Raw genomic sequence first — 25,409 nt, 5'->3', positions numbered from 1 at the left:
TTAAACCAACGCGAACAACATTCTCCAACCCATCAAACCAACGCGAAATAGCATCCTCCAACCAACACGGATAATACTCTCACGTAATTACTATCCTAACGCAACTATCCTAACGCGAATGATATCCTAGCGCAAGTAGTCGACGCGAACAACATGTTAACGCAACCAGGATGTCGACGCGGACAACCTTCCAACGCAAGTAATTATTGGTAACGCCAGGACGAATTCGATACGCCGCGAACACCGTGCACGCGAGACGCGACCACAAGCGCGGACATTACGCGAAAACGGGCTCGCAATACCGGATTTCGCCAGCGAATCTATCGCGATCTCCAGAGGCTTGCCATAACGTTCTACCGCGATTCCGCGGCCACGGTACCATCCCGAGGCCCTTCGCTCTCGCTGTCGATCGCAAAACTACGCGCGGTTCGCGGGGAACCGTACATGCCGGGATATTACGCACATTTTTCCGAGCGAGAGCGCGCACCGGAGGGTGGCGTCGTGGCTCGACATTTACGATATTACTTGCGGGCAACCTCACCGGTGCAATGCCTCCTCCCGGGGCTCCTCGCCGTCACCTCGTACCAACAGTCGTCGTAACGCAGGACTTAACCTCGATTCGGGGCGGCTATCGCAGATCTACTTCCGAGATATTCGGACACGCCGACGGACGACCAGAGAGTGTCGCGTTAAATCCGCTCGATTGCGGAATCGATGTGGCACTCCCTTCCTATGAGGCGTGCGGACCAATCGGAGCGCGAGCTTGCAAGCTCGCGGTACCTCGGCGCAGGGTCGTCGCAAGGGGATCCTTCGGGGGCGTGCAACGGTCCCTCGGCGGCGCAGCGACTCCTTAAATTTTGTCCTTGGTAACGGACGGGACTTTGTCTCTCCCGGTGTGCCTCCGGTTTGACCCCGGGGCGGTGGCCATCCACCCCGTGGACCGGTATTCCGTGGAGACAGATTGCTGAGGCCGGGTCTACCCGGGCGCCTGAGGCCCCGCTATCGGCGGCCTGGTCCGTCGCTGCTTTACGTGCCGCACGCCTTCCTTCCCCGTTGCTCTCGCCGACCCGTGGTCTCTGCCGTTTCCGCGTTCGCCACCCCTCCTCGGTCCTTGGTCCTCCCGGACCCTTCCTTTCCTGGTGCTCCCTCGGAGCAGCTCACCGTGGTTTGGGTGAGGCGCCGCGCGTATTACAATTACATAAAATAAAAAATTAAAAGGATCAGATTGCGGAAACGCGATAAAATTCGGCCCCTGGAGATCTCGCCGTTGCCTCTCTGGTCTGTCCCTGGGCGCGAAATTTCGCGCCTTGTGACGGCGGCGCGGCGCTGCCACGGTGCGGCGGGCCGCAACGTCACAATATATATATGTATACATAAACGCATATATATATATATATATATATATATATATATATATGTATTGTGACGTTGCAGTTTTGCTGCATCGTGGCAGCGCCCCGCCGCCGTCACAAGGCGCGGGGTTCGCGCCCGAGGACGGTCCAAAGAGTCAAAGCGAGAGATCTCCAGGGGCATAGCTCATTGCGTTTCCGTATTTTGATTTCTTTCTTTTTGTTATTTTGTATACTGCGTGGCGCCTCACCGAGGCAAGACCTCCTCCGAGGGAATACGAAGGACCACGGAAAAGGAACAAGCCAGAGGAATCGAGCCGATATCGATCGATGCAGGCGGACCGCGGCGAGGCTCGCGGGCCGACGGGCGCAAGGGAGCGCAGAAGGACACGCGCGCGGCGCGTGATACAGCGGCGGACGGACCCATGGAGGCTGGGGCCCCGGGACGACAGGGCGGAAGGAGCCTCACCTGCCCTCCTCACCTGCAGACCGGACTCCGGGATGGACGGCCGCCATTCCCGGGCCGAGAGGGAGGAAATCGAGGGAGTCAGCATCCCGTCCGCTGCCGGGAAAGATTCCGGCGAAATCGTCGTGCGAGCGGGAAACCGCTAAGCGCCCTGCGGGAGCCGTGAGAGACGGCCCTGCGCAAGGATACGTCGCGAGCCTGCGAGCTTACCCCTAATTGGTCCGCGCGGTAGCGTCGGGCGGCCACGTACGCCCGGGGTGGGGCGCGCAATCGATTCCGCCATCGAGCAAAATTTCGGGAGCACTCTTGGATCGTCCTCGACAGCCTACGCGTCGAAATTATCTGTCGCGATATTGTGGTTAACTTCCTGGCGATTCTCCGGACCCTTGGGGCGACGGCGAGGAGCTTTCGAGGGAGAGCTGACGAACGGTGAGGTTGCCTCGGTAATATTCAGTATGTAAAGCCACGACACCGCCCTCCGGGTTGCGCTCTCGCTCGGGAATAATTTCAATATTGGCGTTATTCGCCGACTAGGCGTTGATTTCGCGATCGATAGCGAAAGCGAGGGGCACCGGAATGGTCTCGTGGCCACGGGATCGTGACCGAGAATTGCGAGCCTCTGGAGATCGCAGCCGATGCGTCGATGACGAGTTCCGATATTGGGAAATTCGCCACTTCTCGCGACATTCGCGTTCGCGACCGCGCGTTTCCTTATGCGTCGTAATTCGTACGGTCGGGACTTAGATTCCACTCGCGACAGTAATTGCGTTCGAATGCTACCCGCGTTCGACTATTTCTCGCGTTCACGCATCATGGACTATTCGTTGCGTTAAGGTGGCTTCTCGCGTTGGAATAATTGCGTTCTAGAGTATCACTCGCGTTCGGTTATTTTTCGCGTTGGAGTAATTGCGTTTAGATGGTATTCGTGGTAGGATATTATTTGCGTTAGATTATTATTCGCGTTCGGTTGTTTCTCGCGTTAGATTAAGTGCGTTCCGATATTATTCGCATTGGAATATCACTCGCGTTCGGTGGGTTTTCGCGTTAGGATATTAAGTGCGTTAGAATAATCATCTTTTGGCTATTTCTGGCGTTCCCGTATGATTTGCGTTAGACTACTCGTCAAGTGCGTTAGAATACTACTAGAATATGACTTGCATTGACTCATTACGGCGTTGGAATTTTATTTGGCGATAGCGTGTTGCGTCCGGTTATAATCGCGTTGGGACGTTGCTTGCGCTACGACCGTTACTTGCGTTAGATTAAGATACTCGCGTTAGACTAAGATAATTTGGCGACAGAATCCCTGCGTGGTTTTGGACGTGGCGTTCACGCGCTCCGAGCGTGACACACCACTATTTCGCGATATTTCACGTTTAACTCTACTTCCTAGCGACTCTATTATTTCGCGTTCACTCCAATTATTTCGTATTCGGCTGTGCCTTTTGCCGATACCCTACGTTAGCTGTAAGTTTAATTCTCTACTATTGTTCTTATTTAGTAACAGCGCACTCCGCGCGTTTACTGTAAAATAACGTAATGTTCCGTTTATTTTTTACGCCCGCGTTACCCGTATTGTTCGTTTCATTTCTGGCGCCCGCGTTACCATTTATTTGATTATGGTTTGATAATGACAGCCGACTGGCACTGACTATTTCACCTGAGAGTTACCTCAGAATAAACGTTGTTATTTCTTTTCTAATGATCTGACTTCGTGATTTCCGCGTCACTCCACCGAACATCGCGCTGCCCTTCATCAACCCCGCCCACCACCGTTAGGTCGAGCTGGCCGATCTCTCGCACGTCGGAATAATTAGATCTTGCGTTACTTTTAGGTTGGACTTTTATTATTTTTCGTTTTGGGATTCTTAGTGGACGCGAGTTTACGCGTCTGGCGCCCAATAATCACTTTCGCGTTAACTTATCGGACAGTGCGAGAGGATCGTTGGAGAGATCTACCATCCCTCTCTCCTTACCCCTTTTGATCCGTCCCGCGCCTCGAGCGTAAAAAGACGTGACAGTATACATAAACGCAAGTGCACAATCAATCTGCAGAAAGATACGGAGAATTTGCCTACCATATATGATCGTGTTATTAACGCTACATAGTTGCACACAAAGCCATTCTAGAGGATGTCTCGTAGCTCAGTGTGAGTGCGATAGACTCGTATCATGAGTTGGATCCCTATTACCCCACATATTCCTCTTGAAGAGGAGGTATCCCTTTTAAGGGGGGAAACCACTGTGACGGCCGGAAAAAAAATGCTATTTTCATGAATTTTTTTTCGCGAGAAATAATAAATTTAATCAAATTGGTTTGTCATTTTTTTAAAGTACATATATTAAATATATTGTAAAAAAAATCATTAAAAAATATTAATATTTGCGCCTTCAGCGTGTTTTGCCTCGAAACTACATTTTCGTAGCTGGGCGCTCGCATATCTCGGTCAATTTTTATCCGAATGACTTGAAATTTGAACAGAATGTTTATAACAAAATTGTCGTCAGTTAAGCGTACGATTTTTTTGATTGGACACAATTAGTTTTTGAATAACAATTTAAAAACAATTCAAAATTTTCGTCTAAATCTCGAATTTTTTTTAGAACTGCGCCATTTTATTAAAAATTAATATTTTAAAAAATCCATAAGCTTAACTGAAACTACATTTGTATAGTTTAAAATGACACCAAAATTTTTTATTTTAGACATCCCGTTTTGACGGAGCACGAGCGCCCGCTTTTTTTGCGGAATGACACGGCACCACACGCTGAAGGCGCAAATATTAATATTTTTTAATGATTTTTTTTTTACAATATATTTAATATATGTACTTTAAAGAAATGACAAACCAATTTGATTAAATTTATTATTTCTCGCGAAAAAGAATTCATGAAAATAGCTTTTTTTCCGGCCGTCACAGTGGTTTCTCCCCTTAAGGGAAGAGCAAAAATAATTTTAAGAGTTCTTAGAACTCGAGTTTACATGAAGGATCCCCCGATTAAGGGGTAGATATAAACTTATTGTAGAGAGCACATTTGCATCTCTTTCAATGTTTCTGTGTTATCATGCGTAATGGGTTTTTTGAAAGTTTTCCCATATTGTAAATCTGGAAATAGCGTACTCCAATTCCATTTAGAAATTATCGTCTCAAGGTTTATTTAATAAAGTAAATGCAGGTTTTGGATAGACTAGGTATCCTAGGTACTGCATATAAAATCAATAGGATTAAAAAAAAATTAAAGCCATTCTACATGGTGTATATTTTTCGTCATGTTGAACTATTCTCTTGACGCAATGATAAACGACGGTTTTGATGTCATATTGACGTCACTTTGACTAGGCTGTTTTCACTAACAGTACCTGCTGGATCCCTAACGTAACGTACAAAGCGGCAGCGCAGTACAAGGTGTCACAGAGTTAATACGTTATTAAAGATTTGGTGTGATCGCTTACTGCATAAGAAGTTTAGAAACTTTTTTTTACAACCTACTTTACAGATATTTAGTTGCCTTTTGTTACACATAAAACTAAGAACTTTAGTTTAGTCTATTTAGCAAGTGTCATATGGTGTATATTTCTATTGTGTACGATAAAATAAAAGTAGCGATGTCGGGTAGCGCAGGATAGTTTGTATAACCCGCCATATTTTATAAGTACTACATTTTATACTCTATTGTTACTTTTTTTAGGAGTAATATTATTATGTTGAATATATATTTTAGACGAAACGTCGTCTGATTGAATAATCGCTAAGATATTTTTTTTTGTTGTTGTTTTTTTTAGAACATTTTATTCATTAAACATTTTTAGTTAAACAATTTCAGAACATTACAACATTTTCTTGATAAAATTTCTTGCTTTACAATATTCTTCCTCGTCGTCCTCGTCCTCGTCGTTGTTCTCGTCCTCCTCGTCGTTTAGTCTGCGTCGCTGCTTCCCTCTTATCTGCTCGTAAGAATTCAGAAGATTCCGTCTGCGTTGAGGAATCCTGTTTCTCCTGATGAACCGTCTGAGTCGAGGAATCTGGAAACTCCAGTCGAATCGTCTGCGTCCCTTCAGTGGTCCTTCTGATAGGCGACAACGAAGGCAGAGAGATCAAGGATGGAAGAACCCATGGATTCTTTGGTGAAGATCCTTTTGAGTCCGGTGTCGACGTCCCAATCTCAAAAGGCCGTTTCCTCTTTGGCGTTGTTGATGCCACAGGAGTTGGGCGACTTGCGCCGAGAATTGGCGAAGAGCCGGAAGGGCGGCCGGCGCCGGAAATCGGCGTTAAGCCGAGGGACGAGCGACTAGCGCAGGGAGACGGAGAGCGACTAGCGCTAAGAGACGGCAAGGACTTTCCTATCGAGCGACTAGCGCTAGGAGTCGACGGAGCGACTGAGCGACTTGCGCCGGGAGCAGGGCGCCTTGCGCCGGCTGAAGACGGCTTGAAGCCGTGAGCCAGGCGTCCTGCGCCGGTATCCTGGCGACTGGCACCAAGAGGAAGCGACTTAGCGCCTTCCACAGGGCGTCTTGCGCCTCGGGCTGCGGCTGGCGCAACCACCTTCCTCTTGACCGCGAAGATTTGGTCAAGAGGAAGTGGGCGAGTCTTGCGCCTCTTGCAGATCCCTTCCTCGTAGGAACGAGGAGGATCTTTTTTATCAAAAAGACGAGGCGTTTTGACCCTGTATATGTAACGCCAGGACAATTCGCCGAATCGCCGATTTTCCTCGAAATCGGTCGCCTTTATATTTCATCACAGCTGAATTTGAAGTACGAGTTACGACATCCATCTATGGGCGACTTTTTGCAAAACCCGGTTGCTAGGATACACGAAGTCCTGTCAAACAAATCGAAGTAATTGCAATTTGACAGGATGTCTCGATCTTTTTAACCTGTCGCCGCGTCGTACAACGTTCTGTACTTTCCGCGACTTCCTGGTGGCTGACAACGGCTGCCACAATATTATGAGTATTTATTATTAGTAAAAGTTTTAAACATGTTACATACATTTGTATGACATTGTTACAGCAAGTAGGGTAGACCGGGGCACGTTGTCACACGGGTCACGTTGTCACATCGGCTTTATTTAAAAAACTAATAACCAGAGGGCAGCACCCGTCATTCCCAAAACGTGTTAGTGTATGCCCATCTTTGGTGTGTTTACAGTGTTGAGATTGCTCCAGCCGTGTTGACGTAAAATCAACTTGAAAGTTTTTTGCGACCGTAAGTAAAATTTTATTGTCTAATATTCAACGTACTGGACATGAAGCTTATGTTTTTTCAGAATAGACCTTTATATTATCTTAAAGTATGTACTTTTACCTACCGCGTGCAATACCTAACCTTATGAATATCTCAAACGTGTCGGCCATGAGGCTGTTTGGAGTAAAAAAATGCCCTCGGGGCACGTTGTCACAAATTTTAATGTCATAGATGCAATTGGGATATGGTGCGCTCCTACAAACGGAAAAATGCGAGAGCCGCAGTAGTCGATCTAGAAGTAATTCGTCTTGATGTTAACGATCAATAAGTTGCGCATCGAGTGGAATTCTTGTATTTAGATTAAGACGAAAACTTCGTGCTTTTTGTACTTTTTTGAAATAAAATAAATGTTTCTGTGAAGGATTTTACTTTTTCACATTGCAGCGCACTATAATATATTGATATTTACGTTGAATACAGTTTAGATAACATTTTGCATGCAATTACATTTGACGGGGCACGTTGTCACAAGCGACCTGTTGTTATTTATTGTTATGTAACAACTGTAGAGTAACAATCACACAAAATTCGATACTGTCCAATTGAAGCTGAGGGTTCACTCGAAATTTTGGCATATCACAGTACTCTCAAATATTGAATGTAAAAAATACAAAAAATATTGAAAAAAATGTGTGACAACGTGCCCCGGTCTACCCTATAAAAACAAGTTTATAATAAATTATATTATAATAAATTGTAAAATATAATTATTATTATAGACTATTGATCACATTAATATTATTATATCGAAATGCGAGAAAAATTATTTTTTTGCAAGATTAATGATGTATCTCGCATTACCGGACCTATTCCACATTACCCTTCCAAAATCTATCTTCGAAAAAATTGATATAACATTAAACTTCCTATAAGTAAATGAAATTTGTTAGGAATATGTTATAACAAACATATGGTAATACAACTCACAAGGGAAAGGTCGGAAGTGTCCCTACCCGATTTGGATGCGCTTTGGATATGTTGTTGAGCATCAAAAAATATTAGACTCGTATTTTTTTTTGCTGCTTATCTCGACGTTTATTGGTTGAAAAAACCCGATTTGGAACCTACCCGATTTGGATGCGCTTTGAATATGTTGTTGAGCATTAAAAAACATTAGACACGTGTTTTTTTTTTGCGGCGTATCTCGACGTTTAGGGGTTGAAACAACCCCTCGAAAATAACGGATTTTATAGTTTTTTGCGAATATCTTCGAAAATATAAGGCGTAACGACAAAAAATTTGTACGAAATGTTTATGGCTTTTTGTGCTCTTTACAATGGCGTAATCAGATTTTTCAAATTTGTCACATTTTTTAACCCTTAAATGCCACACCTCTCAAGAATCTCGTAAATGACACATGGGGTCTAAAAGACCCCAGCATGAAAAATGTCTCCTTACTTATTGATTTTTTAATATTTAGTTATGAAAATTATTTTCAATGTTGTTCAAGGCTTAGAAAAGAGAATAAAATGCTTATATTGTTAAAATTTCAATTTCAACATAGTATAAAAAATTAAGATCGCCAACAGTTAAAATATTGGCTCCAAAATCAAAAAAATAAAAAATAATAAATAAATAAATATGAGCTCCATTTTTGGCGGGAACATTTGAAAATCATTCTAAAGGGTCTGGGGTCCGCTGGACCCCGGGTGGCATTTAAAGGTTAATTTAACCCCACCCCCACCTATTATTTTTGCCAAATATAACAATTTTTCCAACGCAAATTTAATAGCGTCAAATGCCAAATACATCCATGTGTATTTTTATTATGATACCATTATTAGATTTTTGGCAAGACGAGATGATATGTGGTATAGGCGTCGCGCTGTAGGTAGGTGTTGCGTTATTTCTGTTCAGTTGCGCCGTACGCTTAAAAATTTCCATTTCAACTCCGGGATGACCGAAAGCGCTGATGCAAGGGCCAGCGCAAGGCACTGACAGCGAGAGGTTAACGCTATTTCGAGAGTCCTAGACTAGCAACGGAATGTCGACTCCGACATTATAAATACCGCCGAATTGTAAGATTGGGCGGGCAGTGGCAAATCATAATCTGAACGAACACGTGCGTCACATTAACCGCTACAATAATATACTATCCCGGTTACGGCACAACAAAATCAACAACCAAATTCACGCATTTGAATATCATTTGCTTGTGTCATAATTCCGAAAAGTAAGCATTTCAGATCATAAGTCTGAAGTGTAAAGAGCTGTGTTGTACGCTGTCGTTTTGTGAACATGTAAGTGCATTTTTATTGTTAATTTTTATTGGTTTTTTACGCTTGTTACTTTTTTCTTTGATATTGAATATAACTTTTTATTCAGCTCTTACTCAATCTTTGCCAGTCTTGCCAGTGACTATATAATCTTTTTTGTTCATAGAATGTCACGTTGTAAGCACCTACTATAGTATATTGTGCACCGAGAGAAAGCAGCGTTTTTCAGACGAGTGTGAAGTTTGCCACCCGAGCCAAAGGCGAGAGCGGCAAATCACACGAGTCTGAAAAAGCTTTTGATCCGAGGTGCACACGATATTTTTCACAACACTAATAAAAAGTTCGACTTTCATGCCTAGAGAGGGGCGAAAGTGACCAATTTCACGCTAGGGCGGCATAGCGGGCGGAAAGTAACCACTTTCCTTCCTAGGGAGGAAAGTCCAAGCATGGAAAGTCGAATTTTCCGTGGAGGTGTTGTGAAAAAATTATTTTTAGTTAATAAAGTTAATTTTTTTTGTTTGCTTCAAATTTCAGATTACCTCCTTGTCAGAGTATCAGAATATTTCAATATTTTTTATTGCTGTCTCTCTATTGTCATTACACACGCAAAACGCAGAATTATTATTCAGTTTTAATTAATTACATTTTGATTCACATACCTTTTGTAATCAAGAAATAGAGAAGAGAAAGAGACGGTATCAAACCTAACCTAAAAACCACTCCATTAATTATAAAGTGCGTATTTATTTATATAATTAAAGTTCGAGACAAATATTTAATTTTAATATCTTTCAGAATGAAGTTTAATCCATACAATGTAATAATGCTACTTTCTGCAACTTTCACTGCTTTCAAATATTCACCAAGTCCGATAACTTCGGAGGAAGAAAAAGTAAAAGAAAACATTGAACGTATGCTGCTTGAAATACAAAACGAAGAATTTTACGTAGAAGAGGAAGAAAATTTAGGTTTTTATGATACATATGAGATTCCAGAACCGGAAAGAGTTGATTCATTTGAGGAAGATGATGGTAAAGTATATCTTCCGGAAGAAGTTATTTGCAGCTCTGTTGAGGCAACAATATCAAATGACTATAAAAGGCAAGCTGTGGAATACTGGAGGAGTGGTAAAACAAGGGGAAAATCGTTTGAAGGAGTTAAAAGAAGGTTCAGAAAAGTTACATCAATACGACAACTACGACGATGGGAGATCCAAATTAGTGAAGGTGGTAGTAGATTGGAAAAATTAGAAAAAATTTCTGCATATACATTAAATTGTTTTAATAAAGCTCTTGAAAGAGGAATTATTATTCATGATATTGACATCGCACGATGGGCTTCTCGAGCACAAGAAGAGGAAAATGCGGCAGGATTCAAAGCTTCAGAAACGTGGGTGAAAAGATTTAAAATTACATGGCAAAAATAATAGATGGGGGTGGAGTTAAATTAAAAAATGTGACAAATTTGAAAAATCTGATTACGCCATTGTAAAGAGCACAAAAAGCCATAAACATTTCGCACAAATTTTTTGTCGTTACGCCTTACATGTTCGAAGATATTCGCAAAAAACTATAAAATCCGTTATTTTCGAGGGGTTGTTTCAACCCTTAAACGTCGAGATACGCCGCAAAAAAAAACACGTGTCTAATGTTTTTTGATGCTTAACAACATATTCAAAGCGCATCCAAATCGGGTAGGTTCCAAATCGGGTTTTTTCAACCAATAAACGTTGAGATAAGCAGCAAAAAAAAAATACGAGTCTAATATTTTTTGATGCTCAACAACATATCCAAAGCGCATCCAAATCGGGTAAGGACACTTCCGACCGTTCCCTTGTCAGTGAAAATAGTTCAGTTTTCTTTGATAGTTTTCAAGTTATTATTATTTCCAAAAAGGCTTAGGGTATCACAATATCCGCACTTCCTCTATTTCAATAAAAATTTGTAGAAAATTAATTTTTCGATTCCATCAAATATACATATCCTTTCAAATCTCTTCATTGTTTTAATATTGATCCTCCATTGTTCTCGTATGAAACAAACACTCAGTTTACATTCATTTAGAGACCCTATAATCAGATAATCATAAACCAGAGACTGGCCATCAGACTATTTCTTCAAAAACTTGCGAGAGAGAAGGATATAAGAAAGAAAGAGAAAGCGATATACATTCATATTGCTTTCTCTTTCTCTCTTATATCTCTTTCTCTTTCTTTCTCTTGTTTTTGAAGAAAAATGGCGGACCAATCAAAAGTGGGGCCCTTATGGACAGTCTCTGATTAGAGAGTCTCTAATTTTATTTTCTTAATTACATTGATGTAGCATAAAGTTGACTCTAAAATATTCTAATTTTTTACTTACAACCTTCTACTAAATATATTTGCATCGTTGTTTTTCAAAATGTTGTTAGTATAATTTTTAGATTAGATTTTGAAGGTGTTAAGCACAATATACTCAGCGAGAGCAAATCCACACAAGGTGATTCGAGACAACCCTATTGTCCCGAAAATGTCAGATTCCTGACTCGATTCTGAGACAATTTTTCCTTTAGCAAAATTTTTGTCAAAGCTTAGTTTTCGAGTTATAAAAAAAATTACCTTATTACGGGCCGGGTAAGCAGCAGCAGCGCGACTCATCGACGCGGGCGCGACTCACCATCCGCTGGATGTTAATCCGTTAGCGTACAATTCACTCACTCTCAGAGATAACGGCACGGTATATCGATAATTTCTTGTCGCTTCGATGTAAAGATGATCGGTTTATGGAGGCGAGCATTCGAGGAATGAGGCACCTGTTGCGATCAACTGAGCGCTACACACGAGAATACATCACATACATGCGAACACATTTTCTATCTTCTTCTCTCTCACTCGCTCACGCAATCACTCACTTACGTTAACTATTTCCTTGTGTAAAGATTCGATAACTTGGTGTTGCTGTAGTTTCTTGAGAAATACAGATGAATTTCTCAATGGATCGTAGTTTGAAACAAGTGTTAATTATAATGTTACATCAGAACCTCGAACGAATATTGGTTTGAAGGATAGCGAAGGAAAGGCTATCCAAGGGAGGGGGTATGGGAAGACATAACGTGATCTTATACTATCTCGGGTTCACGCTAGAAGGGCGCGTGCCTCGAGTCGAATGCACTTTTCGGGAAAACTTCAGTCGTGGGTCAACGTCCAGAAGGGACGCTATTATGCCTACTGAGAATTTTCGTGCACTCGCGGTCCTGTTTTCGGTCAAGGATGTAATATCCCTATTACCGGGGATCGGACCTTGTGCGATTTAATAAGCGGTTAAGGATGAAAGTGAGGTCTTATTTATAATGAATAAACATCGAGTTTAATCTTAACAAAATAATTAAAACATTTATTACAAAAAAGGAAAAGAACAAAATATTATTACAAATTAAAAATCATTATTATATATAAGGTACGTGCGAGTGTGGTGTGTGCGTGTGGAGTGACATTTGTTCCGGTACGGGTGTTACACAGATTCGGAGGGTCGGGGAGGATTTTTATAAAGATCGGTATTCTCCCCGTCAAAATACATTTGGTGAGTAAATTAATAGTTTACATTGGATTGTGGAGAATAAGCGTGGGGTGTGTATGTGTGATTATATAAAACTAATGTATAAAATAAAAATTATTCTAATAGCATAATTATTAGCAACAATTATTAGTAACAAAAATATCGAAAGGAATTATTTAAAAGAAATAACTATTTAAATCTATGGTTTTCACAAAAGGATTAATAATCCTGGCTATAGGTTTATACATTCGTAAATTATTTCTATGGTAGGAGATAAGGTTCGGGGCAAGAATTCCTCGAGTATTTCGATAGTCGAGGTGGAGAAGGAAGGAGAGGGTGATCGGTCACGGTAGAGTGTGGTCGAGGTAGAGAGCGCGGGGGAAGTAGTTCTGCCGGGAAATTTCTCTCGGTATACGAAAGGAACCGGGGAAAAATTGAAGGATGGGGATCTCTCCCGGAACTCCGCAAGTTTCTCGGAAGAAACTGGAGAATAGGAGGGTTCCAGAAAGGGGAATGACTCGGGTGTATCGGGGAACACCCGGTACGTAAAGGAACAGGAGACAGATGAGGGAGATGGTGAAGGGGGAGAATCGAGGATAGCGTGGCCGATATGCGGAGACCGTTTACGATTTAAAAATAAACCGAGGAGCTGTCGCTCCACGATACGGGCGCGCCTGTTGCGATTTATCCGATTCCGGATAACTGCCCCCCAGGGACTTGCGGCGGTGAATTCGCGAATACACTAAAATCGAGTTATATTTTTAAATCCGAAATAGGGAAAGGCTTTTAAAAATAAATGTATATATATATATATATATATATGTATATGTATATATATATATGTATATATATATATATATATATGTATATATATATATATATATGTATATATATATATATATATATATAAATGAATATAGACAAGCGAACGGGTATCTCAGACTTACTATTGATGGTTGCGATCGTGGAATGTCTCAGGTGATTGCGGCGATAACGCTGGATTCTTCCAGACGGAGGTTTGACTCGGTTCGGGACTGCGACGTGATCTTGACGCGCATAGAATCGACTCGCGATAGTTAAGCCGCGACGCAACAGAAAGTGATTGATAAATACGGCTTCAAAGGTTTTAAACTGGATCAGAAGTGACTCCAAGTGCGCAAAGTCGCGATTTTTATACAAAATTAAGGAGGCGGGATTACTTTTTAATCTGATTTGATTGGTGAAGTTCTCTTTCGATCGTGACGTAGGTTTCGATTTTCCGCCTATCCCCTGGCGAGTTTCCCCAAAAATCGTCATTGCCTATGAGCAATTTCTAATTAGCGGCTATTCATTGGCGAGTACGTTATCACCTTGCCCTTTGACAGTCCCTTCCAGAAGCTTAACTTTATCAATCGCCGCGAGGCGTGGGTCTTAGGTCAAATCCGCGTTTCACGGAAAACCGTGAGATCAATCCGCCCGTGACCCGAGAAGTCACCTAGATCCTTATGGCGTTTTTAATTTATTGCTACCTATGCCACGAAATTTTCGAGATAATTGAAATTTCGTGCTTCATTTCGTGGAATTTTATGAAATGCGACAAACAAGTCTATAATTTGCCTATTTTATTAGGCTCGAGTTTTCTGGAAGGTTTCATCATTTACTATTAAATGAGCGATGACAGTTGAAGTGCATCCGCTTCGTCAATTGATAACCGCTATTTTATGGTTTTCGTCTATTTCGTGTGATGAAATGAGTGATTCCACGAAAGAAAGAAATCGTGAAGTCAACAGGACGTAACAATAACTTTCACTCATATTTAACGTAAATATCAAGTCACACGTTCACAGTAATCATTCGACGATTAAAAATCACTCGAAAAAAGAAACGCACACAACGCATTACACTAACACACGGCACGTATTTACTTCGGCAACCGACAGATTTTTGGTTATAATTGCACTCGGTCATGCCCACGGTTGTATATACAGGTTGGATAACTCCCCGCTTTTTTAGTGGTGGTGGGAGGATCCGCTAAGTGGTCCTGTTTTCTAGTTCTCATTGCTACCGCGAGAGTTGTTACTATCGGGGAGGTAGTGGCGGCGCGTGCGCACTTGTACTGTGTGTGAGAGACAAGAGATCTTAAAGCCTCCGCACAATGAAAAATATAAGGAACAAGGAACAGATATTAGCGATTAGGACTAAAGAATCAAGAATAAAGTTGGATGCACGATGAAAAATACAGGCAACGGAAACAGGGAATAACACAGACAAAATATTTTTAACCTATTGGAAGCCATGTATTAATGTTACACCAGCTTTATTCCTGATTTTTTATTTCTAATCGCTAATATCTGTTCCTTGTTCCTTATATTTTTTATTGTGCGGAGGCCCTTATGTCTCCTACTAGTAGTTACAATAATCGCAAGGTTTTGAGTTCCGATTCCGCTTTTTTCTTTTATTATTATTATTATTATTATTACAAAATAAAAATAATTATTACTTTTAGTGGCCAGTTATAGGATGAAGAAAGGTTGATTTTATTAAATAAATACATAGAGAGTTATAGAATTTAAAAGTAAAGACTTTTTTATTATTAATTAGTGCAACTTAAAACAAATATCACTCATTTGTCAATTTTGACATCTTTTTTTGTGGCACGAATTTTTTGTCCTGTTTTTGGTTTCCTTTATGAGTAAATTGGCTCATACGTAGATGCACGTAATAACAAAGCGTATAGGACAAAATATCTGCTGCATGTGATTTACACAGGAAAGAAAAGTCTTCAAATCGATTAATTTCGGTACAGACGAAGATTCAGGAGTAGCTTCAATGAAAGCGGTGCGACATGCAGGACAAGTGTTATAACGTTTTAGAATTTGTTTACAAATACCCTGCAATTGGAGCAGAGTAATTTCATTAGAAACTGGAATAGCTGGAGAAAACATTTCCCAACCTCCCAACATTTCCCAACTATGAGGAAGCCAAACTGATAAATACTAATAATTATGCATCAAATAAAATACAATAAGTTTCCTCAATAGAGGAGCTTTGTGAGCGAAATAAAATAGGAGCAATGGTAGCGATCTGTAATAATGAGGAAGCAATGTGCAAGTTTCTAATTTTTTAAATAGCTACCTACTAATCATACAGTCATAGTAGTCTAGTCATAGTAGTCTATAGTCATAGTAGTCTATAGTCATAGTCTGCGTGAGCGCTTACTACCAGGACGTGGGTCATTGTCGGCGCTGACTGTATTAACTTTACTCAATAATTACTTCATTGAATATTGTATAAAAAAAATGGTTCAGGATTTTTTGAAGTCTCAGTTTTTAATAAGAAATAGCGCTATATGATCAGTAAGCGCTATTTAAAAAACACTGTATACGAATAAATGAATTTTCGTAAAAACCTATGACTTAATAGATTACACAATCGAGGACGGGTGCAAAGGAATGATCATGTTCCGTGCCGAGTACATCGTCAACCTCCCACTCGTCGTTCCTTATTATTGTGTCCAGCTTGTGTTTCAGTTGTTGCCGCGCTTCGATGTATTTCGAGTTTTTAAAGTCGTAAATTTGTTTTAAGTCGCTAATAGTGATCAGCAGTTGAGGCGGTTTTTTTTCTATGACGCTGCAGTTACCATATTTTGGCGGTTTTACGACACTGTATACGGGCAGTATCTTGTAGAGATGAAGGAACGTTGAACATGATGATCGTTGCAGCCGGCCGCTTGCCGAATCGTGCCGAAAAATTTCTATCAAATTTTTAAAGGAAACCGAAGACTTACAACTTGGGCAAAATTTGTACATAGCGAAACAAGTTTTTACTGGTTACCTCCAAATTATCCTGATTCACTTTTCCGGTTAATAAATATTTGAAATTGTATCGATTGATCAAATAATTGCAAAGATCCATAGTTGATAACAAGGATAGACGCAACTCTTCAGCAGTGTCTTTGGTTAAAAAATCACTACTATCTATTTCGCCATTGTTCATCGCAGTTTCCCAATCAACAAGTTATATTCGCATGAAACGAAAAACGAGAATTGTTACCTGCGTTGCTAGACGAACGCGCATTTTTGAAGTGCTATTGAAGTAAATGTGCCTTTTTGTCAACTTGGGACAGACTCGAGCATTACCGTAAAGTTTCGCTTCAATTCGAAAAGTGTATTAATGTGACGCCATTTGATATAGCCTTCTTGTGCACTTATTTGATTAAAAATACAAAGTTTATTTTTTCAACTTCTTAACGATTCATATTATAACTTTTTCAATATAGCGATAACTTTTCAATAAACCAACAACTCACCCTTAGCCGTTTCTGGTTGTATAACCGATTTCGAACGTTTTTTATTTTTCACAGTTTTTATGATTTACGTGAGGGATGTCAGAGAAAACGAATACTCGTCGGTTACCATCGACTGGATGCGAGAACCAATTTTTCGTGTTGTTAATCGTACTTTGCACGCCCAATAGTGAGTACATTTTTTTATTCGTTTTCACGCCATCACAAATAACGCCGTGAACTTTAGCTCCACATTTTTCCAAATAAATGACAGCTTTAATTTACCAATTCTGCCACTCTTACGCCTCTACACCAACGTTTTGTGCACCAAAAGACTGAACCATAAACACCTATCTGAAACCTAGTGCTCTAAAACCGTAGTCTTCTATTTTGGTGTCTTATTGGGGGGGGGGGGGGACACGATAACTAGGGCCCCTTGATTTGACTGTGGTTTCTGGTAGTATTTTTTACGCTGAACAAAAAATTATATAGGTCTTATAGGGCTAACTGCTTTAGTTTTCGAGATATGCAGTATTAAAGCTCAAAATAAATACAATATAAATCTTTACTTTTTTAAATTGGTAATTATGCATAAAAGGGACACTCTCACTCAGGAGGGTGACGTTGACAATATATGTCAAAGTCAAGGTCATCGGAGAGGATGTTCCTTTTTATTCATAATTACCTTTAAATTATTAGATATAATATATTATCGTATAAATATATATCGTACGAATAGTATGCAAATAGAAAAAAAATCCAGCTTATAAATAAAATATACTCTTTATACCATACTCTTTATATCATACATTATGGATCGAAACTTGAATCATCATCAGAATTGTTGTCACTGCCAAAATCAAATTCTTCCTCGAGTGACATCTCACGATGACGTTTCAGTGGTGGCAATATATTAGTAATATCTTCTTCATCTTGCGAAAAAACTTCAAGATTTTCAAAAAAAGTCCGTCCCTTTTTTGTCCATCAATGTAAAACAACCTTGCTTCGAAACGCGGATCTAGCTCGCGGCTGGGCTGGGTTCGAAGGAGGTGCGGAGGAACGGACGCGCGGTGAGGTTTGGCAAAATGAAGTGTATCGTGGTTAGCAATAACGTAACAGAGTTTATTCTATAATGAACGGTCGCGGTATTTACAACGGTTGAAAATACAGTGGACCAGTCGCGGTATGTACAATGGTGCGGTGAGCGCAGAACACACGTGCATTCCCGCGCACAACCGCGTGCGCCCTGACTGGTTCCGGCGGTGGTTGTCGTCGTGGCCGGCGGGTTTCTGGCCGGTGCCGGTGGCGGGGCCAGAGACTCGGTTGCTGGTGCGGCCCGTGGCTTCTTCGGGTTTAGCGGAGGTGGCGGGGTGGTGAGCCACTCCAACTTTCGCCGTTGCTGCCCGTCGGAACGCTGCAGCGCGCAGGCCGATTGTCGGCACGTGTTTGCGTGTCGGCGGTTGCGACTGCGGGTTTGGCGATGGCGGCGGTGGCGGCGGCGACCTCCGTTACCCGCCCGTGGCAGCAAGTCACACTCGACTTAATCGGACCGCTGCCACGCTCAAAGCAGGGCCACACGTGGCTCTTGACAATGCAGGGACCGCTTCTCTAAATGGCTAGAGATGCGGCCCCTGCGTCGCGCCACCAGCGTCCGCCGTGACCACGCACATCGCCGAAGCCATTGTATTCCGCCACGGCTGCCCAGACTCGATCTTATCCGATAACGGTACGCAACTCCGTTCCAGCAAATTAGAAAAGATGCTCGCCGCGTATAACATACGACACGTATACGCGCCGGTCCACGCACCGCATTGCAACCCGGTCGAGCGTACGAACCGGGTTTGTAAAAACCATGATATCCCAATACGTCGACCGGAATCATCGTAACTGGGATGAGCGCATCTCCGAACTCCAGTTCGCCTACAATACGGCTCACCATGAAGCCACGGGCTATACCCCGCGTATCTAATTTTCGGCCGCGAACCGACCTCCCCACTCAACCGAGCGGCCACCCCGAATACCAACGCCGCCCCGCCTGACGAAACGCGACGTCATCTCGAGGAAGCCTACGAACTTGTGCGGATACATTTGGCGCGCGCTTTCCAGAGGCAAGAAAAATATTATAACCTACGACGCCGTCAGTGGGCACCGAAAGTCGGGGAGTGGGTATGGAAACGCGAATACCCGCTCTCCAACAAGGCCGCCGCGTTTAACGCAAAGCTCGCGCCAAAGTTCCGCGGGCCCCTCGAGATGCGCCGAATAATATCACCGGTAATCGTCGATCTGCGCGACCGAAGCGGCAAGTGGATACGGCATATCCACGTGCAAGATTTGAAATCGGCCCCCTCCCCTGCGACCGAAAACACCGACAGCGAGAGCGACGCCGAAACCGACGCCGACGAAAACAGCGACGTCGACAACAAGGAGGACAACAACGACGAGACAAATTCGGAGGACAACGGCGAAGCCGAATAAGTGCCCCACTCCAGAATATCATGGTATTAACAATACAATAAATACCGACACCGAGAAAGAGAGCTCACAGACGAGCCATGGAGACCGACCAGAGCAAGTCAAAAATTGAGAGCGATATCCTGGCCGAGATCGATAAGCTCCTCGCAGAGCCAGTAGAATACGATCCGGTCTGCCCAGGCTTCGGCGCAACGTGGACGAGGCTCTTTGCCACGGGCTCTGCCACCGTCGCCGCCGCCACCGCCGCCATCGCCAAACCCGCAGTCGCACCGCCGACACGCAAACACGTGCCGACGATCGGCTGCGCGGTTCAGCGTTCCGACGGGCAGCAACGGCGAAAGTTGGAGTGGCTCACCACCCCGCCACCTCCGCTAAACCGGAAGAAGCCACGGGCCGCACCAGCAACCGAGTCTCTGGCCCCGCCACCGGCACCGGCCAGCAACCCGCCGGCCACGACGACAACACCGCCGGAACCAGCCACGGCGAAGATACACGCGCCGCCTCCGCCGCAACCAGCCCCGGCCAACGGCCAGCCCGTGAGGGCGGAAGGGCCCAAACCACCACCTCCGATCCCGGTGGAAGTTGAACCCGGGCATATTATTTGGGTGCCGCATTTCCACGCCCACGTGTCGCGCCAACATAAGATGCGATCCCGGGGAAAGAGATGGCATATACGCTTTAATGCGACCGGCTCCGTCAGTAGGTAAACTATGTTAGTTCTAAATTACTCTGTGTGCGTGCATGCGCGTGTGTGTGTGTGTGTGTGTGTGTGTGTGTGTGTGTGTGTGTGTGTGTGTGTGTGTGTGTGTGTGATAATCGACAGGATCTCGTTATCGTGAACCGTTTTCGGGGCGCCGCGGGGGTATCGGGTTACACACGGGTATCGGATTTCGCGGGGGTACCGCGTTTTTGCCGCGCCGCGGGAGAGGGGGTCCGCGTTTTTCCGCCGCGCCGCGAGGTCCGCGTGCAACGACTGCGTTGGTCCGCGCGACCGTCTTCTCGTTCGCGTTATCTCCCCCTCGTAGATGTTCTTTCGCGCCCCCGTCCCCCATTCTCGCGCGTCTTCACGGTCGCGGGTCTCTCTCTCTCCATCGCTCGCGGTCTCTCTCTCGTTCCGTTCGCGCGCGTCTTCTCGCTCCCGTCACCCATTATAGTTAGATCATTTTTATATTATTTTAAGTGATTTATTTATTGGAAATAAGAGGAAGAATATTTAATAATTTATACGAGACAGATGAGAAAACGTTTAATGATCGCGCGACGAGTGCGGCACGCACATTCTTATCGAGAGTTACCGCTCTGTAATTCTAAACCGCTGACGGTGGACAAGGGAACGGTAGACAGAAGGAAAGATAATTTTAGATACAGTGATAGGCATTTTAATATACATTTATTTCTCAAAGTATTCCTATCAAAGCATACAATAATAGCACTAAAATAAAATTTTATAACATTTATGTACGTCTTTCTTCATTATAGTAACTATCAAAGAAACTTGCAAAAATTATAGTTTTATCGAACGCAAATCATTAGCTGTAACAAATAATAAGTCAACGTTACTATTATGACTTTACAACTATCATGATTACTTATAAAGTACATTTATCATGCAAATTTCTGAAGATATTTTGCGGCAAATTTTCTTCACCTGAAACACATAAATGCAATAACACGATTAAGATAAGGATTCAATATTTTTTATTAAAAAAAAGCGATTGTCTTACCAGTATTCCTCCTCCTCCTCCTCTATATCCTCCCCGAAGAGTCTTCGCAACGAGTACGAATCGAATTGATAGTCCTGCAGTTCTCTGTTTATACGTCTCTCCTCTCGCATCCACCGCCAGTAATCAATATTAATAAATCCTGGGATATGGTAGTCCATACGCAGCTGTAAGATAAACATTAAAAATATTACTTTTTCTTAAAACATGCGCACGCACGCACAAAGGAAAAAATTATACCCACGCAATCTCGGGGATGCGGATCCGCACCCACAAGTCCTCCATCTGCACCTCGATCCTTAAAATGCGCCGCACCCATCGCGGCCACATCCACTAAACAAAAAAGAAAAAACATTAAAAACTCTATAATGTATGTCACTACACTTTTGTCGCACTTCGTACCAAGATGTTCCTTGGAAAAAATATTTCAATGTACTCCATTGTCACACACGCACTCAATCAAAAATTCACGCGGAATCTGATAGCTGTCGATCGTCGCTAAAGATGTTCGTTATACTGACCGCGCTCTAGCCCGAGCTCAATTTATAGGGCATTGAAAAATGAAGAGAGAGGGTTGTACGTGATTTATCTGTGACATATTATATTATCAAAACTAGCTATCATGAAAAATAATCTTCTACTTACCTTTGCATCATGCAGTCGCAGGTGGATACTCTGAACCGCTATCGAATAAGATGAGAAGCGAGGATGCGCGTGATTTATCTGCGGCGTATTATGTTATGCAAAAATAATCCTCGCGAGAAAAAAGACAGCTATCAAGGTTAATAAAACAAGCTTCACTAAAATAGTTAAAAATACTGCAGGCTATGTCTTTCACAAATGACATGTGCACACAGGACACAGATTACATGGCATAATTAGATATAATGGATCTCCACATGATGAACAGAAGAGACCGTCCATGAGTACATAAAGACGGGTGTCATGTTTTCGCTCAGCGTACAACATTGAGAACAGTCCGCTTATTCTCACCATACATGATACACAAAACTTTGCGTGCCCGGAAGTGAAATAAAAGTATGTGCAACACATCTTTTTCAAAGGATTCAACGTATTCACTTCAGCTTGGTTTAAAACTCTGAAAATTTCTTCCGTATCAGACCTTTCGCTGTCATAACATGAATCGTCTGACAATATTGCATCATCATCATCATCCATTTCTTCCTCTTCATTCACTTCAACGTCCATTTCTTCTTCTTCTTGTTCATTCACTTCAACTTCCATTCTTTCTTCTCCTTCAAACTGCAATTCTTCGAATCCATTTATATACACTCTGTTCCACTCACGCGCTAAAATATAAACTTTGGAAAATATCCGAAGGTTCTTTTCCAATTAAATTCGGTGTTGAGAACTCCCGGTTCGATCGGAGATCGGCGATTCCCAATTCGCGACGGATCAAATATCGCGCTACGTCGACGTCCGACAAGTACAATCTGCTACAATTTCTCATCCGCGGTTCGCTGATTTTCACTATTTTGAATTTACTATTGAGCACCGGTTTGCACAATTTTATGTACTCGTCGCTCATGTTATGTGTTGTACTCGCGACTTTCGGTCCACGACTACTGAGCGTACCCTCAAATTCATCCTTCTATATCTCACTATTGTCACATCGTTTGTTTAACATATCTAATTTCACAATGATCTCAGCATCCGTACGGATGCGCCTTGCGAAAAATCTACGATGTACAGTTTTGCACGTGTGCAATGAAGTCACCGCGAGACACGTATGTTCATGAAAACGATATCGCAACATTAACTTTCAATGGTTTAATCTGTATAACTGCTATTGAACCGCTATCAAACTTCTTTAAAACATCTTTAAAAACAACTTTAAAAACAGCTATCAAACAACTTTAAAAACAGCTAAAAAACAACTAAAAACAACTAAAAACATCTTTAGAAACAACTAAAAACAACAAAAAACATCTTTAAAAACAACTAAAAACAACTATCAAACAACTAAAAACAACTAAACAGCTTTAAAAAACATCTATCAAACAACTATCAAACAACTAAAAACATCTTTAGAAACAACTAAAAACAACTAAAAACAACAAAAAACATCTTTAAAACAACTAAAAACAACTATCAAACAACTAAAAACAGCTAAAAACAACTAAAAACAACTAAAAACATCTTTAGAAACAACTAAAACAACTAAAAACAACTAAAAACAACAAAAACATCTTTAAAAACAACTAAAAACAACTAAAACAACAAAAAAACATCTTAGAAACAACTAAAAACAACTAAAAACAACAAAAAACATCTTTAAAAACAACTAAAAACAACTATCAAACAACTAAAAACAGCTTTTGAACAGCTAAAACAGCTTTTGAATAGCTTTTAAACAACTAAAACATCTATATTATATTACAAACTATGTGGGAAAAGGAATAAAACATTTTATATATACATATATAGTTTATTTTAAAAAAAAATCATAATTTTTTCTGGTGTCCGCGACCACCAGTTACATATTTTTAATACATTTTGTAATGCGCAATTCTTAACATGTTTTTCACATCTTATAGTATTAGTAACATCTAGATTATTTAAAGATTCGATATCTTCGTAATCGGCATCCAAAGTCTCAATGTTTAGATTTTTTCTAGCTTTATTCTCAAGTAAATCCACCAGCCATTCTCGTTTCTGGCATCCCTTGACGTACACAAGAGTCGACGTCTCGTCACCCTCTCCAAGCACGGCCGATGTAATTAAATGTTTCGCCATGCTGTATGGCACGTTTCCATCCTCCCATCGTAGTCCATGGTGATTTGCAATCAACCAAGAAGGCGCATGATTTGTCGGATTTCGTGAGGAGACTCCATGGCATGGGACATGTAAAAATGTAATGTGCCAAAACGGTCCCGTTTCTCAGAACCGCCACCTCCTTTACGACAAATTTCATCCCGACGGTGAAGCCTTGCAGATCGACAAACGTTGGTACGATCATGACGAAACGACGGAGCAATCTGTATCTTATCGCGGTACATCAGTGCTTCTTATATCGCAATACCCGCTGATATTGCAATTTACATGATTTTGCGCACTACGTTCGACAATGGACAGTATTCGATTACACGATCATGCAAGATGAGGCAATAGGCGGTAGTATTTGCCGGTACATTCTCTTTGCAGTCAAATTCTATTCGCACATCCACGGTGGCGCTCTTGACAGATTCGTTTTGTCGCGAAGCAATCGATGACCACAAAAGGTCCTTCCATCAGGAATGTATACAAGCTGCAAAGCGTATCACTGGAATCGTATCCGTAATAAGCTTTACGAAAACGCGCATACATATCGAAAAGGACGGCGTATCGATTTTTGCCAAAATCCAGATTCAAGTCGTCGTACGGATAAAATTCAGAGTTTAGATAAAGTTTCACGTTGGTCAAGTTACAGTCATCGAATACGCTAACATTTTGAGACATGATATTCTTGCGCCCGGTCTGCAGCGCAAAGATAACGTATCGCGGCTTCTCCAGCTGAGTCGCCGTTTTGACGGCCCACGAATGCTTGGTCGTGCTCTGCAACATGGGGTACTCGTACAGATCCCACGAACGGAAACTAACACTAAGATATCGCCCGCTTTCCAAGGCCCGTAGCATGGATAGCTTATTGATCTCGTTTAATGTGACGTGAGGCATTCGCCACTGTACTTTAAACAATTCAATTTCCGGCTCCGTCGCCGGATTTCCACAATGCAATTGTTATCGCTGCGCGCTCGTATCAAAATTAATTCGTGACGAGCGTTACAACCACGCGTTTGTAATCCTCGCAAAAGCCCAGCAACCTCTTGAGCGGTACGCAAAAGTTGAAGTATCCTTCCGGTATGCTCGATGAAACGTCCCATCCAGCATTCCGCATGAGTTGAGAATCATTATACGATAGCGATACATAGTTCTTGATGGTACTGGTTATTCCAACGTTTCTGTTGCGATCAATCTCCACACCGTTGAGCTCGTATCGAATCTCATCGAACATGAACGCTGCACAATTATTCGCAAGCGTTGCCTGAGACTCGTCATCCCTTTTCTTTATCGTCAATCTTCCTTCAACGTAGAGAAAGCTCTCGCACGGCAACGTGTATAAATCCTGTTGTTGTATGGGTATTC

At 42.2% G+C, this 25,409-nt stretch overlaps 2 protein-coding genes across 2 annotated transcripts in view; both read left to right on the top strand.

Annotated features, from left to right (window-relative positions):
• Window positions 1-25,409, top strand: part of LOC139779876 (cilia- and flagella-associated protein 58) — a gene marked incomplete at its 5' end in the record, with an annotated part of 247,623 nt that overhangs the window by 174,540 nt on the left and 47,674 nt on the right. The window lies entirely within an intron of this gene.
• On the top strand, window positions 10,073-10,795 carry LOC139779871 (uncharacterized). The gene has a single exon (XM_071718353.1). The coding sequence runs from the start codon at window positions 10,073-10,075 to the stop codon at window positions 10,700-10,702; it is 630 nt and encodes a 209-aa protein (XP_071574454.1). The 3' UTR covers window positions 10,703-10,795.

Source organism: Temnothorax nylanderi, unplaced genomic scaffold, assembly GCF_030848795.1.
Source record: "Temnothorax nylanderi isolate EJ_2023f unplaced genomic scaffold, tnyl_v1.0 TNYL_tig0247_pilon, whole genome shotgun sequence".
NCBI lineage: Eukaryota > Metazoa > Arthropoda > Insecta > Hymenoptera > Formicidae > Temnothorax > Temnothorax nylanderi.
Note: the sequence above shows the minus strand (reverse complement) of the source record. Positions and strands in the feature narration are given on the sequence as shown.

Coding starts and splice junctions, on each gene's coding strand:
- LOC139779871 (XM_071718353.1), top strand. CDS start 10,073: ATGAAGTTTAATCCATACAATGTAATAATGCTACTTTCTGCAACTTTC.